The sequence below is a fragment of the Nannospalax galili genome, unplaced genomic scaffold (assembly GCF_000622305.1).
Source record: "Nannospalax galili isolate Female #2095 unplaced genomic scaffold, S.galili_v1.0 scaffold100, whole genome shotgun sequence".
Classification (NCBI taxonomy): domain Eukaryota; kingdom Metazoa; phylum Chordata; class Mammalia; order Rodentia; family Spalacidae; genus Nannospalax; species Nannospalax galili.
The window spans coordinates 12,237,760-12,252,036 of NW_008352891.1; the positions used below are offsets into that span (position 1 = coordinate 12,237,760).

Genomic DNA, 14,277 nt, shown 5'->3' on the forward strand with positions numbered 1-14,277 from the left:
ACTTTGCAGGTAAATGGATGGAACTAGAAACTGTTATACTAAGTGAAGTAAAACCAAGCCAAAACAAAAAACAACATATGTTCTCCCTCATATGTGGATCCTAGCACCAAATCCTGATAAGTGAGTATGTATCCAGACACAACTACAGGAACCAGGATAATGAAAAGGAACCAAGGAGGTAAAGGAAAAGAAAGAATCTGAAAAAAAAAGAACAGTAGGGAACAGGCCTTAATAAGGGAGATATGGATAAAAATGGTTCTTTTTAAGAGGAGCGGGTAGGGAAGGTTATACAAGGAACCTAGGGGATAAAGGGAAAGAAGGTGCTCAAGAGAGATGCAACCATAGGAGAAGGATATTATTAAGGGAGAAATGGGAAAATGGGGGTATTTTAAATGGGGAAACCATGGTGGAAGGGTTAGACAATGCAAGAGTAAATAATGCCTAGCTAGTTTTAAAAAAAATCAGAGGGAACAATATTAATCAAACAACCTACTGACAAATTATACATACAACTAGCTCAAGGAATATAATATATATCTAGGTAAGGTTTATCTGAGAACATTTGGTCTTTGCCCAAGGTTTAGCTACATGGCACAAGGTAATTGAAAGTACCAGACTGGTAGAACTAACCTTCTCGGATGTTTAACAGACATACTTTGAGGCCTATACTAATTTGGTCAAAGGGACATAAAGGACAGTTTTGTTCCTTGCCCTCCTAGGTTGACTAAGTTCCAGGGGACTATGAGCATCTCTCAAAATGCGGTGACTGCAGTGAGTCACCTTTCCTCTTGATTAAGGAGGCCATGGAGATCCATGGACTGGAACCAGTGTCCAGTGTCCAGTCTACAGAGATGAGGGTCAACACAGAGGAAACATTTCCTCCATGCTTCCAAGTGAAGCCAGCCATGGTTGAGCAGGACCTTTGACTTATCTTCACATAGATGGAATTGGTAAAAGAAAGGAGCCAGGGGCTTCTCCCAAGCCCCATGTGACTCCTGAAGAACAGCTCCTCAAACAACCTTAAGAGTAAAAATAGTTTTATCTGGGCCAACTGTAGGGTCTTAAACACCCCAAAGGAAAGTATAACCAAAGATTAAAGGGGTCAATATAATTTTTTAAGATTCCATATGTAGAGCTAAAGGCTACATAACAAGAAACAATGCCAGACAGGAGATACCTTCATTTGAATTGTTGGCCAGGGTGGCCCAAGCAACTCCCAGACAGTAACGCAGTATAGAATTGGGAAAATGAACAGCAGGCCCCAATCTTATCTAAAGGAATATTAGCAACTGATTGCTGGTAGATGAGGAAGAGCTAATCTTCTTAAAACAAGGAACTCTAGATAGGCTTACTAGATTCAGTGGATGGACAAGCCCTGGGGAATGACTGGAGATGTCGGCAACACAGTGGATAGTAACAGGGATGATAGAGTATATGGGCTCCAGTGGGGGGGAGGGGGAGGCTTTGGAAGGGTGCCATTTGGGAAGTGGGTATATAGATGAATAAGATTGTTTGGGACGTTCTAGATGATACACACACAAAAAAAATAAATTAAAAAATGAGGTATATTTGAGGAATAAGCATAAAAATTTGCTTCATGTTAATTAGAGGTGAAAAATATTACCATTGAAATCTACCTGATGACCTTATCTCCATACTCAGGTACTAAGGATCTGAGTGTAACTGACTGTGACTAGTAATAATCAGATACATAGAGATTAGAGACGCATGTGCAAACATGTGTTAGTAGCATTAAAAATGAGTTTTTTTGTAGGAAATAGTATATCTTAAAATGAAATGGAAAACTAGTTTAAAGGTTAAAACCTCATTCAATTTTATGTCTTATAGGGTTTATACTGAGTATGATACTGTATAACTCTTAATTCAACCTAAAAATTTACAGCCACTTTTGAAAGAGATGTATCTTTGCTCTGGAAATTGTTATTGAATGTTAATTCTGTAATGAAATGCTTCTTCTAATTATGTAGTTATTAGATAAGTAATTAAAAAAATAAAAAGAACATAAAGGCAAAGATGGTAAGGGCTACTGTCACACTCAAGAGTATGGGCTGGGAGTACTGTTTGAACCTATGAGTTTTGAGGCCTGTCAGGGCACCACAGTGAGACCCTGACTCAAAGTGAGATCTTAGACCTTAACTCAAAGAAAAACAAACAACCTCTCCCAAACCAAAGAGTATCTGTATTTGTTCTGGTTACACAAGTTTATGCTGCTTCAAGTCATCTGATCATTCAATGTGGTTTTTTAACTAACTGAACTTCAAACTGTGAGCGTGTTAATGCTGTGCTTTTTGCTGCCCAGGACTGGTACCTGACCCAGCTCGTTATGTGCAAGAGCTTCTGGTACTGTACTCAGAGTGACTGACTTCTGGGAAAAGAAGGAAGCTGGGCCTTATCAAAGCAGTGCTGAATCAGGTGTAGGTACTTACAATGAGCTGCTTCAGACCCACAAAAGACTGTTCCACCGAGCTGGCAGTTAAGACTTGTCTCTTTGCTGCAGCTTTCTCACCCAGGAAGCGAAGCATCAAGTCCTTAACTGCATCTCCCTAGAAAGAATGTGGGAAAACAGGTGGAGACAATGAAATAGTCACTAAACCCAGCTAGCATAGTGCCTGCCCCTTAGCAGGCTCTGCCAGAACCTAAGCCAAAATGTGCAGTTTTACAACTACTCTTTAATTTGAGGGGAAATGTAAGTCACCCCCTTCAACCAGATGACAACCTGGTCAGGAGAGGGGCTTTTGGTGATGGGCCCAGGAAGGGCACCAAGGGGTGAGGTGAGATACTGGAGACAAGGGCTTACGGTCACTCAGAGAAGCATCACGTGGCGGTCTGAACAGAGTCTCCTGGGATACCTTAGGCGTATATATGAAGAAGCTGCCTCCAATGGCTTGCTGTGGCCCCTTCTCTATTGTTGCAGCCTTGCTCCAGGGCTCTGGGCTCGCAAGAGTTGGAAGGAACACCTTAAAACTGCCTCTGCACTGAAGTAATCTTATCTCCCAACTTGATTCCTTAGATTATGCCCATCTGGAGACAACCTGAAACGTGTTACTCATTTTAAAAGGCAGTCACAGAAGGATGAGAAAGGAAAAGGTTCATGTGCGTGGTCCAGGGAGAAAGGTGCTGAAGACTTGGAATGACCAGGGAGAACCTAGCCCATAGGAAGGTGGGATGAGTCAAAGCATGAACTAAGGTGATCACTGTTCATAGGCTCCCATGATTCCCCAAGGCTACAGGAGCAAGGTGACTGACATACTGCTGAGCTGCAAATTACCAAGTCGATGGCACATGGGGACACACACTCACCATGCTTATGCCAAGAAGGAATAGCAGTGCAGACCTCCGTGCTGTTCGGGTGGCTGCATGGGCTGAGGGAGAGCCTAGGCCTGCTTGCTGGTCATGCTTTCTATCCAGCAGATGCCACCTGAGTCTCCTGTTCTGCTGACCTACAGAGAGGGAGGCCAGCAACCCTCACAGCAGGGTCACATGAACTACAGCCTTCAGTGCTGTTTCTGCCTGTGTGGTCAGTCCAGTGCTTAGAGAGGCCAGGTCATGCATCTTCCTACACTGGGGCAAATATCTAAAAGCAGTAATTTTAAAATTTCTGCTTTTGGAACATAAGATGAAATACTTCAACAATCACAGCCACAAGAGTAGCTAAGTGATCTAGAACTTAGGTTATTGGAAATATGTTCAGGGTCTCAAAGGAAGAGACCACCACCACTCCCATTAAAGCATCTTGACACAGCAAACCTTCACTCTGAACAGAAGGGTGCTCTACTCACAACAGAGATGGAGAAGCAAACACATGGAATAGAGGATAGGACACACTTTTTATCCTAACTCCTAACGCAATAATACTGTCTTTTCTCCATGGCTGGGGTCCAACCTCAATCTTTCACAGTTGGCTGAGAATCTGTGCAAAGGAAGAAAAGGAGAATGGAGGGGGGGTTGACCAAAGAAGGGGAAAGGCTCAGCCTCCCCACATTCCCAGGCCATCATAATTCCTGGAATGTATCAGGACTCTTTTCTTCTTTCTTAGCCAAAAGCTTTACAGGGTGGGTGTTGGGGCCGATGAAAAGATGAGAATTCTTGTCATAAATCAAAGTTTTTATGGTGGGGAGGGGGTGATTAGAATATTAGAATTCTTTGTAAAATATTTTATAGTGTTTGAAAGAAAAGACCAATATTTGATGTTTCTTACAAGGTTTAAAGGACAAATTAAAAAGGGCTGAAACCTCTGATTCCATAAACTACAAAAATGCAGCTTGTGTTACTGAAGCTACAGAAGCAGCAAAGTGGGCAAAAAGCAAAACCAAATCTGGAGGCCGGGTAAGACAGCTGGGTTTAATTCCGCCATCCCAGAGACACTTAATGAGATTACACCATGAAAAACTTTTGTCCTTAACATTCTGTTCATTGAAGTTTAGTTACTAGAGCCTGGCAAGATCGATCAGTGGGTAAAGGCACTCACCATACACCATGCAAGGCTGGTGAGTGGAGGCTAAAACCCATGTAAACTGGAAGGAGAGAATGACTCTATAAAGTTGTCCTGACCTCCACATGCATTTTGTGGAACACCCCACTCACAACATGCAAACACACAATTCTGTGGAACTGCCCCCACAAAATACACATATACTACTCTGTGGACCCCCCAACATGTACATAAACTATTCTGTGGAATCCCGCCCCCACATACAACATGCACATACACTAAAACATAATTTTTTTTGGTTTAAAAGGTTTAGTTACTACAGGAGATTAAGGGGGTAGAAGAGTATGTCTCTTCTAGGACAACTGAAAGATGTGATCACACATCTTAGGACAAACCCTAAGCCTGCTGTGTCCCTAAGCTGAAGGTAAAGACATCAGGGGAGCTGGGCGTGGTGGTACACATCTTTAGTCCCAGCACTCGGAAGGCAGAGGCAGGCAATCTCTGTGAGTTCAAGGCCAGCCTGGTCTCCATAGTGAGTTCCAGGTCAGCTGGGGCTACAGAGAGACCCTGTCTCAGAAGGACCAAAAAAAAAAAAAAAAAGTTGTTAGGGGAGATCATGGCATTGCAGACTTTACATTGCTTGTGGCCTCCAGGGTGAGAAGATGTCGCCTCTACTATAGCAAGTCCTGCTACTGCAATATGCTGGTATCCAGTAGGAACCTGAGTTATCCCTAAGTCAGTAGAACAGGATCCGCTCTATCCCAGGCTCCTGAGATCTACATTGTCCCAGGAGATGGAGGACATGGAGGAAATGTAAACCAGCCAGGGTCTTGCCATGAGAATCCACCCCAGTTCTCAAAGCTCAAGTTGGCCAGAGGCCTGCCGTATCTCCTACAGAGTGGGGAGGCTCAGAGGTCCTGCTTCTGCTGCAGAACAGGAGCAGAGCTGCTGACTAGTGATGTAGACCTTGCTGTCTAGGACACCATAGAACCAAATATTGAAGTTCAGCCACTGAAAAAAGGGCAGTATCTGCCTGTGGCCCGGGAAACTGAGCTTCCTGCCACAGCTTCAAGAGAGAATGGTGGCCAGTCACCCAGGAGCAGCCTGCTCCCTGCATAGAACCAACAACTACAAACAGAACAGAACCCAGACTGGAGGGTATAGAGAGCCTGGAGGGGGAGGGGAGACTGGAGGGGGTTGGGAGACTGGAGGGGGTGGAAGCTGGAGGGAGTTTCTTAAAATGTCAGACATAGTTACCATACAATCCACAACTCCAAACCTGGCTTTGCAGCCAAGAGAACTCAAAGTGTTCACACACACACACACACACACACACACACACACTCTCTCTCTCTCTCTCTCTCTCTCTCTCTCATGGCAACTTGCACATGACTGCTTACTGTAGCAATTCTCCAACATCTAAAGGTAGAAACAGCCCTAGTGTGTGAGCAGGTAAGGTGGACATTCCATGCAAGGGGCTATTTATTGTCTGGGGATGAACAGGAACCATACATCATATGGGCCACAGCATGCAGACTCTGAATCAGAGAAGCCAGATCTTCATCAGAGAAGACACTGTCTGGTATGATCCCATTTATATGGAGTGTCTAGAACAAGGAAATCCAGGGGGATAGAAAGTAGTTTAGAGGTTTTCCGGAGTTAATGGGTATAGGGGGTGAGGAGTGACTGATAATGAATTTAGCAGTTTAGGGGCAAAAATATTCTAAATATTGATTGTGGCAATGGCTAATGGTTACAAAACTGTCAACATTATGCAGAGCCACTGAATTTGTGTTTCAAATGCTTGATTTGTATAGTATGCCATTTATATCTCAATAAAGTGAAACCCAGAATCAAACCTGAGTCATTTTCTCAGGAGGCCTTCAACTAAAGCTTAAGAGAAAGTTCTCCCAGGCAAAGTGGCTTTGGGGTGTTACAAATGGCTACACAGGCATGTGCACCTACCCTCGCTCACTCACAGCTCGCTCAGTTTCAGAAAGGGAAGAGTCCTTCTGTGAGTGTGGTAAGCAAAAACTACAGCAGCAGTGGTTGCTCTGGCTACTGCCAAGGGCCCTAGAACTAGACTTGCTGTCCTTCTGAGTGCATCTGAGCCCTGGACAGATTCAGTGCCTGTCATGAGAGAAGGGAGCTGAGCTAACCAAAGGTGTTTTCTGGGTTGTGGAGTGGCTTGAGACTCCCAAGTAGAGTATGGTGAACTTGCTGAGGGTGGGGGTTGCAAGGAGAGTGAGCTGTTGGGAACTAGCAGGGAAAAGACTTTCAAGTCTGCATAGTGGTGCTCTGGAGAGGGAGCAATGGCTGCATCCTGAGTTCAACAGCCCAGGGCTCACACAGGGCAGAAAGCTGGCGAGTATGGGCAGTACTCACCTGCCTCCTGCATAAAGCACATGTTTTTTGAAGGAAGATACATACTGTGCAACACACATGGTGAAATTCAGTGTCTACTCTAAATTTCCAGATGTGAAAAAAGTACCTAGAGTCCCAAACTAAGAAAAGTTCTGGAGATAAAGTCACAGGGGAAAAATAAATCACTGAGATCAGCAGCAAACTAAAAAAGTATAAAAAAAAGATGACTGAATTTAAAGACATGCAACAGGAATTCCAAGCTTAGTCAGTGACAAGGGCTGAAAAATTGAAAAATACCCAAACAGATCTTTAAGAATCTGGCAATAACAAGCGGTATGTGGAGTTAGAATTTCAGAAGTGTGTGTGGTATGTGTGTGTGTGTGTGTGTGTGTGTGTGTGGTATATGTGTGTATGTACATGTGGTATATGTATCTATGTGTGCATGTATGTGTGTGTGTGTGTGTGTGTGTGTGTGTGTGTGTGGTGTGGTGTGTATGTATGCATGTGACCCAAAAAATATTTGAAGAAACAGTGACCAAAATCTTCAAAACTGACAAAAATGACTGGGAGAGGGCCAGGCGTGGTGGCACATGTCTTTAGACCCAGCACTTGGGAGGCAGAGGCAGGTAGATCTCTGTGAGATCCTAGCCTGGTCTACATAGTAAGCCCAGGCCAACCAGGACTACACAGTGAGACTCTCTCTCCAACCAACCAACCAACCAACCAACCAACCAACCAACCAACCAACCAGATCCTCTTTCCCCCCCAAAAAACCCAGAAAGGGATATCAGAATCAAACTTCCGAAAAGTGGGCAATAAGCTCTTAAAAGCAACCAGTGAAGAAATACACTGTAGAGTAAAAGCAAAAACTACTAAAAGGGAAATATGAAGGTCTAAAGCGCTGAAATGAAAGTCACTAAAAATAAAAATGTAATAACTTTTTCAAACTATTAACAGAGGAGAGAATCTGTAGAAGCCAACAGGCCTGAACTAAGAAACAAAGGTTTTAGCCCTTCAAAAGACACCACAGGAAAATGCAATAGCAGGTCAGTGAACTGTCTAAGCTGGTAAAGGCACGTGCCTAGTTTGGACAGCCTGAAGACCTGAGTTTGATCCTTGGGATCCACCTGGTGGAAGAGCACAGATTCACATACATGCACACTGTTGTGGGTGTGATGTGCCCACACATATATACACATACAATAAGTAAATAAATAAAATGAGATAAAAATAAAATGTAATAAGGCATAGAATAGGGAAAATATTTGCAGTAAATATCTCGCTTCCACCCAGAATATTTAAAGAACTTTTTCCTCTGATTTTTTTTACTGAGGTTTTGTGCATTTCATATAATACATGTTAATTAAATTTAGACCCCCTTCAAGTCAATAACAGTAAAACAGATATTCAAGGTTTTTAAAAGAGAGGGTGAAAATTTAAACAGATAACTTCACAAGATGATACAGTTTTTGCCTTTGCACTTCACAAGGGCTGGCAAGATGACTCAGTAGATAAAAGGTACTTGCTGCCAAGCCTGACTACCTGAGTTCGAGCCCCAGGATCCACACATGGAAGGAGAGAACCAACTCCCTGAAGTTGTCCTCTTATCTCCATGTGCACCTACCTACAAATAAATAAATAAATAAATGTAAAAAGAGGCTACACAAATGGCCTCCAAGTGTTCAGAGAATGCAAATTTAGATTCTAACGGCTATGTGACATGCCCATTAGAACTAAATAAATAAAAATGAAAACAATAGCAGCAGCACAATATCCCCAAACTTGACTTGAACAAGGATATGTGACATTCATACATTGGTGAAGAAGATGTAAAATGGTGCACCCATTTGGAAACCAGGGTAGGTACTCATTATAGAATTAAACACAAATTTATCACAAAACAAGCTGTGTACAGGGAGGTTTTTATTCTAGAGAAATGAAAACAATGGGATATTACCACACACAGGATTATATATGTATCCCTGACCTTGAACTCCTTTATCCTCCAGCCTCAGTGGATTACCAAGGAGTACCATGTCTGGTATAAACATTTTATTTTTTATTTGAAATATTTGACACACAAAAATGTGTATATTTAAGATGTTCAATGTGATGATTAGATATATGAATATGGTGTCCTGAATAAAACAAATTAACCCCATCACCAGCCATTAGCTACTATGGGGGGGTAGTGCAGGGATACTTAGTACCTGTTCTCAAGATCTCACTCACCCAGCTTAACTCAAAGTTTGTTTCCACTAACCAACATTCTATGCTTCTGGCACTACCAACTCTTGGTATCTATCACTGAATTAGCTGGTATGAGTTCAGCTTTTATGATTCCACATGGAAGATTACGAAGTATTTGTCTTTGTCTTTCTGAGTTATTTAACATCACATCCTTCATGTTTTTCCATTTTGTCAAAATTTCAGGGTTCTCTTTTTAAAGACTGAATCTACTGTGTGTCTATCTACTATCTTTTTTTCTCTTTCTTTCTTTCTTTCTTTCTTTCTTCAATCACTCACTCACTCACTCACTCAATCAATCAATCAATCAATCAATCATCTCTGTAATTTATCCATTCATTGAGAAATGGATACTTGTCTCCAAATGACCTTTTTAATGAATGTTGCTATAACAAACATGGCAGTGAAGCTTTCTCTGAAATGCTGACCAGTTCCTTTGGCTACACACCCAAGAGTTAGGGCTGTTGGATCATATGGAATTCTAGTTCTAATTTTCTGAAGCATCTCTGTACTGTGTTTATATGCTTTACTAAATTATATTTGCAGTAAGACTGCTATCATCGGTCTTTCTGCTAGCACCCATCCTAACAGGCATAAGATGACATTTCTTTGTGATTTTGATTTGCATTTCCAAGATGATTAGTGGTGCTTCTAGTTCTTCAGCTCAAAGATCTGAACACAATTAATCATCAACATGATAGCTATACACTACAGTGTAAGACAGAGAGCCCAGAACCAAGGCAAAAGCCCTGAGAAGGCAGCTGGTGCAGCCACTATGGAAACAATTCCTCGGTATGGAGGTGCTGCAAAGAACTCCAAGTACAACTATTACAGGAGTGGGGTGTGGTGGCACAGGCCTGTGAGCCTGCACTCAGCTGGCTGAGGCAAGAAGTTTGTGAGTTTGAGGTCAGCTTGAGTTACATAGTAAGTTCAAGGGCAACTTAGGATATGTAGGGAGATCCTGTCTAAAACAACAACAAAACAAAAACAAAATCAACAAACAAACTACCAGCTATACCATCTGTGGTACATATCCAATGGAATCTGAGTCAGCATAGCACAGAGATGCCTGAACATCCATGCTATCACAGCACTAGTCACAACAGTCAAAATATAGCACCAGTTCAGGTTCATAGACAGATGAATGGATAAAGAATATGTGCTACATATATTCAGCCACAAAAAGAAAGAAATGATGACATTATCAGGAACTGAAGGAAGTGATAATCATGTTAAGTGAAATTAAACAGAACCAGAAAGACAAATATTCCATGTTTTCTGTCATACGAGGAATCTATTTTCAAAAATACCTGGAAAGGCTAGTGGTAGTTCACGTCTTCAATCCTCAGCACTTGGGAGAGACAGGCAGATCTCTGTGAGATCAGGCTAGCCTGGTCTATATAATGAGTTCCAGGCCAGGTAGAACTACAGGAAACCCTGTCTCAAAAAACTAAGGGGCTGGAGAGATGGCTCAGCAATTAAGAAAATTTGCTGTTCTTCCAGAGGACCAGGGTTTGATTCCTAGAACCCAATGCCTGGTAAATAGTAAGCCTAGCGTGAATATAGGGGCAGCACATGAATATTTTGCATTATTCACATTTTATAGAAAGAGATACCATGGATGAGATGTGAACACAGAATCCTCCTCCGCTTACCTGAATGTTGTCAAACTTGAGGCCTGGCATGGTGAGGTTCTCCTTGTCTATGAACACAGTGCTGTACTGCTGAGTTGCCACCGACATCAGGACCTCTCTGGTCCCCTGGCTGGGAAGCCACGCATCATTCCTTCGGTCCATCTCGCTCATGCTCAGGGCTGTGGCGAAGGGGTCATCACTCCCAGCAAACACAGCCTGTATCTGTGAAAATGGCTTTGGAGACTCAGGGATTTCCAGAGAGGTGGAAGAAACACCCGATTCTGACCTTTCCATCCCTACAGAGTAAGAGGGGCTGGCAGAATCTGGAGACTGTTCTCCCACAGGGGCAGTGAGCGAAGACAGTTTTTCTGGAACGGAAGAGCCTGCATTGGGATTGCTGACTGAAATGAAAGTAGAAGTGGTGAAGGAATCAAAGAAATCAGAGGCCAGGGAATTAGCATTCACTGTATCACCAAAAAATTTACTCAGGCTGGGACTGGGCTGGACCATCTGAGGAGGGGTCTTGGCTGAGGTCTCACTGGCACTGCTAAAACTGGGAGACTTCACCATCTGGGACTCAAAGCCATCCTGCAGAAACAAGTGCGGCTGGGAGGGGGCATGGTTGGCCTGGTTGAAGATGGTGCACACTGGCACGGGTTCGTCTTTAGAGGAGGACTGGCTGGAGGACACCTCTGAAGCCTGTTCTTCTGGGCGAGATTGGCCATCCCTGGGCCCCAAGTCCCCGGTGCTAGCATTCCCCAATGCAGACATGCCAGTCACATCTTCCTGTGTTGAGTCTTCTTTCAGAGAGGCTCTGCTATCAGGGGTCATGTCAGAAGCATCTCTGGGTGTATCATCTCCTTCCATTTCACTGTCGTTACTCAGGATATCCATTTCTTTGTCTGTGATGCTATCCAGTCTGTGATCAGAGCCACCTTCTGTGGGCTCCACAACATCTTGCAGACAGCTGAGGTCGCCCACATCACCCTCACTGTTATTAGGAGAGTCGGAGATGAGTACGCTCTCCATCATGTGCTCATTAAGCTTTTCTACAAAGTTGTGAGAATCTTCGGATATGGGCTCGTTCTCTTCAGACCCAAACTCATCTCCACCAAGATCAATGGTCTCCTCATGGTACAGCAGCTGGCTCTGCTCCTCCTGAGACAGCTGCTCAGGGCTGTTTTCAGATCCTGCCTGGTCCAGAGGTGGCTCCTCACCTCGGCTCTGCTCAGCGTCTTTAGCTTTCTCCATGTTGTCTAAAACAAAGACAGCCATAAATCAACATACCGTCTATTTCAAGTATTATTAACCTACTTGCTTTTTTGTCATTGTTTTGTTTTGAGACAAGGTCTCATATGACCCAGGCTGGATTTGAATTCACAATCCTCTTGCCTCAGTCTCTGTAGCTGAGATTAAAGGAGGGCACCATCACACTTGTTTTTCCACATAAGGAATATTTATATATATTACCATTTAATATTCATATTCAAATGGTTCAAAATTGGAAATTTTTCTTTCTGCAGTTTTTTTATTTATTTTTAATTCTGGTAAAATACACGTGGAATTTACTACTAACCATTTTTAAGCGTACAGTCTAGCAGAGCCATGTACATTCACACTGCTGTCCGAACAACCTCCAGAATTTGGTCATCTTGCAAAATTAAAATTCTTCACCTGTTCAGTAAAACCCCCGTACTTATACCCAGACAACCACCATGCTACTTTCCATCTCTCTGAATTTGCTAGGGAACTCATGTAAATAGAATCACAAGCTATTTATCATCACATCATGGTTTATCCATTGTAATGCTTTATCCAGTGTAAACTGTCATGTGCTGTTTAAGCTTACTGTGAAGCTGGCTCTGCAAGTGGGATATGTCCACCACCACCCTTCCCTTCAGACATTTGTCTCAAAGTGTTCTATAAGGCCCTTGTCTGGGGATGGGCTGACCCCTTGGCTCTGTGACAAGGAGAATAGCAAAACAACCCAAGAGTAAAAACACTGTGCTCTTGAGAACAGCTAGAAGGTAAACCATTTGCAGCAGAAGATTACTATTGCTTATCTCACAGTACAAGAAAGCCTGTGGTGAGGACAGGAAGCAGGAAGTTCATCCAGAGAGATGCTTTGCTCTGTCAGGGACCCTCAATAAGGAACTCCAGACTGACAGTTGCTTCCTCGGTTGAGTTCTGCTGGATGCCACACCAGACTGAAAGGTGTTGTGCCCTTTGCTCCTTCTCTTCACTTTCTACTTGTTCTCTAGTATTGCTTGTTTCATGCTTAATAAACTCACTCATCTGGAATGGAAGGAATGGCTGTGGAAGACCATTCTCTAGACTGTACAGAACACCTATGTTGTAGCATGTGCTAGAATTCCCTTCCTTGTAACAGCTAAATAATATTACACTGCAGTTACATAGCAGCTTATTTATCCATTGTCCTCATAATACACTTGAGTTTCTTCTACCGTTTAGCCATTGTGCATAAGGCTATGGATAAAGGTGAGACTCTGTTTGGTATGACAAATCCCAACTCCCAGAAACAGAGCTGCTGGATCACATACTGTTTTTATTTTGAAGAACCGCAAAGTTTTTTTCATAACAGAACCATTTAAAATTTTTCCTCAATAGTGTAGAAGCATTCCAACTTCACCACATCCTGCCCAATACTTAATTTTTGTTCTTAGCTTTTTAGTAATATGAGAATTTTCTTTTTAAGTCAGGGTCTTATGTAGTCTAGGTTAGCCTTGAACTCCATATGCAGTAGATGACCTTAAACTCCTGATCCTCCTGTCTCAACTTCCAACATACAGGCAGAGCTAGCATTCCCATTTATTTTTACATTTATTTATTTATCTTTGTGTGTGTGTGTGTCCACCCTCCAGGTCTGCCATGGTGTGAGCATGGAGGTCAGAAGACAATCATCAGGAGTTGGTGCTCTTCTTCCACTATGTGGGTCCCAGGTATTGAACTCGGATTTCAGGCTTGGTGGCAGGCACCTTTACCTGCTGAGCCATCTCATCAGCCTTCATTTATTCTGGACACTACTTTTTCTTTTCTTTTTTAAATATTTGAGATGGGTCTTCCTACTTATCCCAGAATGTCCTCCAACTTGCAGTCTTCCTGGCCCACCCTCCTTCCGGCTCACAGGCACGTTGCCTACTGCTTACTCTCCAGCTCTCAGCTACAGTCTGTCCCTTGCACCATGACCCTCAAGGCACTCCGGCCTCTTGACAGTCTTCACCCTGCTTTTGGCTTACAGTAGGGCAACGAGGAACTGTACAGCAGGAGCTACAGTCAAATAGCTCGCTGTTCGGGCTCCAACTGTAACTGCCGGAACCCCGCGCAGAGGAGGCGGGGAGAGCGGTGACCCCGGCGCGGACGCCGCCCTCCGTGGGAAGGCCGCGGATCCCTGCCGACCCTCCTGACTGCGACCCGCTCCTCACCTGCCGCCTGCCCAGGGCCGGGTCACCCGCGGGTGAAGAGGGTCCAAGGAACTGACTGGGCACCGGAAGCAGACTCAAGACCCAGTACCCTCGCCTGCAGGTCCCTGACGTCCCCCCCCCCCGCCCCGCCCCGCCC

General features: G+C 43.6%; 1 protein-coding gene across 6 annotated transcripts in view; it reads right to left on the bottom strand.

Annotated features, from left to right (window-relative positions):
• Nucleotides 1-14,271, bottom strand: part of Trappc12 (trafficking protein particle complex 12) — a 90,500-nt gene extending 76,229 nt beyond the window's left edge. For 5 of the 6 annotated variants that reach the window (XR_003846594.1, XM_008850166.3, XM_029554591.1 and 2 more), the window contains exons 1-3: nt 14,142-14,271; nt 10,720-11,954; nt 2,448-2,564 (exon numbers count right to left, since the gene is read on the bottom strand). Coding sequence is in view for 5 of the 6 variants with exons in the window: in XM_008850166.3 (XP_008848388.1) it covers nt 2,448-2,564; nt 10,720-11,949 (1,347 nt within the window). In the remaining variant the exon portion in view is untranslated. The remainder of the gene's footprint in view (nt 1-2,447; nt 2,565-10,719; nt 11,955-14,141) is intronic. The other variant, XM_029554592.1, reaches the window with a different exon arrangement.
• Between the last annotated feature and the right edge of the window lie 6 nt (nt 14,272-14,277).